General features: G+C 62.9%; 1 protein-coding gene across 1 annotated transcript; it reads left to right on the forward strand.

The window, feature by feature from the left end:
• Positions 1 to 221: 221 nt before the first annotated feature.
• Positions 222 to 2,825, forward strand: CD248 (CD248 molecule). Its single transcript, XM_037135279.2, has one exon. It carries the CDS (start codon positions 228 to 230, stop codon positions 2,547 to 2,549), a length of 2,322 nt encoding a protein of 773 aa, XP_036991174.2. The 5' UTR covers positions 222 to 227; the 3' UTR covers positions 2,550 to 2,825.
• The last annotated feature ends 386 nt before the right edge of the window (positions 2,826 to 3,211 follow it).

The following is a 3,211-nucleotide window of genomic DNA, read 5'->3' on the forward strand; positions in this document are numbered from 1 at the left end:
TCTAACCGCACCCCCACCGCCCCCTACCCTTGCCGCCCGCCCAACTGCTTCCTGCTCTGGCAGCCCCGGGGGAGCAGCAGCAGGGAGCTGGCAGCAGCCCCAGCCCACTCCTTACAAGGCCTGAGTCCGGCCGGGCCCTCCCCCGAACCCGCCCACCGGAGGCTGCAGTCCCTCCCCCTGTCAAGAGCGGCTGCAGACCCAGCCCTGGCCAGTCGGGGGGCGTCGCGATGCTGCTGCGCCTGCTGCTGGCCTGGGCGGCCACGGTGCCCACACTGGGCCAGGCCCCCTGGGCCCCCGAGCCCCGAGCCGCCTGCAGCCAGGACAGCTGCTACGCACTCTTCCCACGGCGCTGCACCTTCCTGGAAGCCTGGCGGGCCTGCCGAGAGTTGGGGGGCGACCTGGCCACGCCTCGAACCCCTGAGGAAGCCCAGCGCGTGGACATTCTAGTGGGTGCAGGCCCAGCTGGCCAGCTGCTGTGGATCGGGCTGCAGCGGCAGGCCCGGCAATGCCAACCACAGCGCCCACTGCGTGGCTTCACGTGGACCACCGGGGACCAGGACACAGCTTTCACCAACTGGGCCCAGCCTGCTACAGGTGGGCCCTGCCCTGCCCAGCGCTGTGCAGCCCTTGAGGCAAATGGCGAGCATCGCTGGCTCGAGGGTTCGTGCACGCTGGCTGTCGACGGCTACCTGTGTCAGTTTGGCTTTGAGGGCTCTTGCCCAGCCTTGCCAGAGGAGGCTGGCCAGGAGGGCCCAGCTGTCTATACCACGCCCTTTCACCTGGTCTCCACCGAGTTTGAGTGGCTGCCCTTCGGCTCTGTGGCCGCCGTGCCATGCCAGGCTGGCAGAGAAGCCTCTCTGCTGTGTGTGAAGCAGCCTGAGGGTGGTGTGCGCTGGTCCCGGGCTGGGCCCTTGTGCCCCGGGACTGGCTGTGACCCAGATAATGGGGGCTGCGAACACGAGTGTGTGGAGGAGGTGGATGGTCGTGTGTCCTGCCATTGCACCGAAGGCTTCCAGCTGGCAGCAGATGGGCACAGCTGCGAAGACCCCTGTGCGCATGCCCTGTGTGAGCAGCAGTGTGAGCCTGGTGGGCCACAGGGCTACATCTGCCACTGTCACCTGGGTTTCCGGCCGGCTGACGACGAGCCCCACCGCTGTGTGGACACGGACGAGTGCCAGGACATCCCCGTGTGCGAGCAAATGTGCGTCAACTACGTCGGCGGTTTTGAGTGCTACTGCAGTGAGGGCCACGAGCTGCAGCCCGACGGCATCAGCTGCAGGCCCGTGAGAGACGTCGGTGCTCGGGCTGCCCAGGACCTCGAGGACGAGCTGCTGGATGATGGACAGGATAAAAAGGACAAAGGTGAGCTCTGGGAGCGCTTCGGTGGTGGCTGGACGGAGCCGCCTGGGATCCCATGGATGGACCCCACATATCCGCCTGACTTTGGCCTGGCCTATAGACCTAGCTTCCCAGAGGACAGAGAGCCACAGATGCCCTACCTGGACCCTACCTGGCCGCCCCCGCTCAGTGCCCCCAGGGCCCCCTATCACTCCTCAGTGCTCTCTGTCACCCGGCCGGCGGTGGTCTCTGCCACACGTCACACACTGCCTTCTGCCCACCAACCCCCCATCATTTCTGCCATACACCCACCATTGGACCCTGCCCCTCAGCCCACCGGGATCCCTGCCATGTACCCACCTTTTCCCCCTGTCCACAAGTTCCCCATGATCTCAGCCAGCTACCCAGATCTGCCTTCTGTCCACCAACCTCCCATGATCTCTGCCACTCACCCGGTGCGGCCCCCTGGCCACCCGCCCCCAGTTATCTCAGCCAAGTACCCCGAACTGTCCACTGCCCGCCAGTCCTCCATGTTTCCAGACACCCAAGTGGCTGATACTCAGAACACTGCTCATGGGCCCCGAACCCCAGCTAACCATGCCCTTCTGGTCACCACCTCCAGTATTCATCACCCCCCGGGGACCCCAGCTGTCCCAGTCCTCAAATTCCAGACCACTCACCTTCCCCAAACCTCACCTTTCCATCCATCGCTGACCACTACATCCAGGTCCCCTCTGCCCATCGCCCATCAAGTCCCTGTGCCTGCTGCCACCCCGCCCCCAGTCCTCCACACTTCCCTGCCCCCTCAGAGCCCCACTAACCAGACCGCTCCCACCAGCCCTACACGCACTTATTCTAAAGCCCCAGAGGTGCCAAGAGAAGATGCCTCTGATTCCAAGCTGACCCCACGGCTGCCCTCAGCAGCCCCCACAGCAGCCCCCACAGCCCTGGGGGAGGCCAGTTCTGCAGGCCGAAGCCGGAGGGATGACCGGTGGCTGCTGGTGGCACTTCTAGTGCCTACATGTGTCTTCTTGGTGGTCCTACTCGCACTGGGCATTGTGTACTGCACCCGCTGTGGCCGCCACACACCCAACAAGCGCATTACAGACTGCTATCGCTGGGTCACCCATGCCGGGAACAAGGGCCCAGCAGAACCCACGCCCCACCGGGGCAGCCTCACAGGGGTGCAGACCTGCAGAACCAGCGTGTGATGGGGCACAGCATGCCACTCCGTTGGGGCGAGGGGAAGGGGCATGCGTTGGACACACGGCCCAGGCTGCACCAGTGACCCATGCAGGCTGCCCAAATGGACAGAGGGCTTCCTGCTCCCTCAGGCCCAGCCAGGCTCCTCTCAGTCAACCACTATACTTGACACACGGAAACTCTGCTCGCTGGCCTGGCACTTATGACAGAGGAGATGCTGAGGCCCCCAGGACCTGAGGGGGCGGGTGCTGGGCTCTTCTCCAATAAATGGAGTACCAACCTCATCCAAAGCTTCTGACCCCCATTGGTGCCTGAGGGGAGGGTCTGGGAGGATTCCAAGAAAAGGAGGGGAACTTTCCTCAGCTTGTCTGAACCCTCAAGGAAATAAGGTAAGATCCCTTAAAGGAAGGTATGCTTCCCTTAACCATATCTATTCCCCTCAGGGAAATAGGAGCTCAGAGAGAGCAGGGCTTTGGCCAAAGATACAGAAAGCCCCGGAGCGGGAGGTTTTAGATGGAGAGAATTTGATATTTGTTCTTCTTTAGATCAAAACTCCAAGAAGGTAGTGCTGAACCTGGGGGAGGGTTCTAGGATGAGGGCTTCTACTAAACTTGAGTCAAACTGGGGTTTAGGGGTCAAAGGTAAGCCCTGGGCCTGATGATCCTGGGAG

The sequence above is a fragment of the Artibeus jamaicensis genome, unplaced genomic scaffold (assembly GCF_021234435.1).
Source record: "Artibeus jamaicensis isolate MK-2021 breed Jamaican fruit bat unplaced genomic scaffold, CSHL_Jam_final scaffold_614, whole genome shotgun sequence".
Classification (NCBI taxonomy): Eukaryota; Metazoa; Chordata; class Mammalia; order Chiroptera; family Phyllostomidae; genus Artibeus; species Artibeus jamaicensis.

What these genes read in the sequence shown, in the direction of transcription:
- CD248 (XM_037135279.2), top strand. Translation starts at nt 228, where the DNA reads ATGCTGCTGCGCCTGCTGCTGGCCTGGGCGGCCACGGTGCCCACACTG.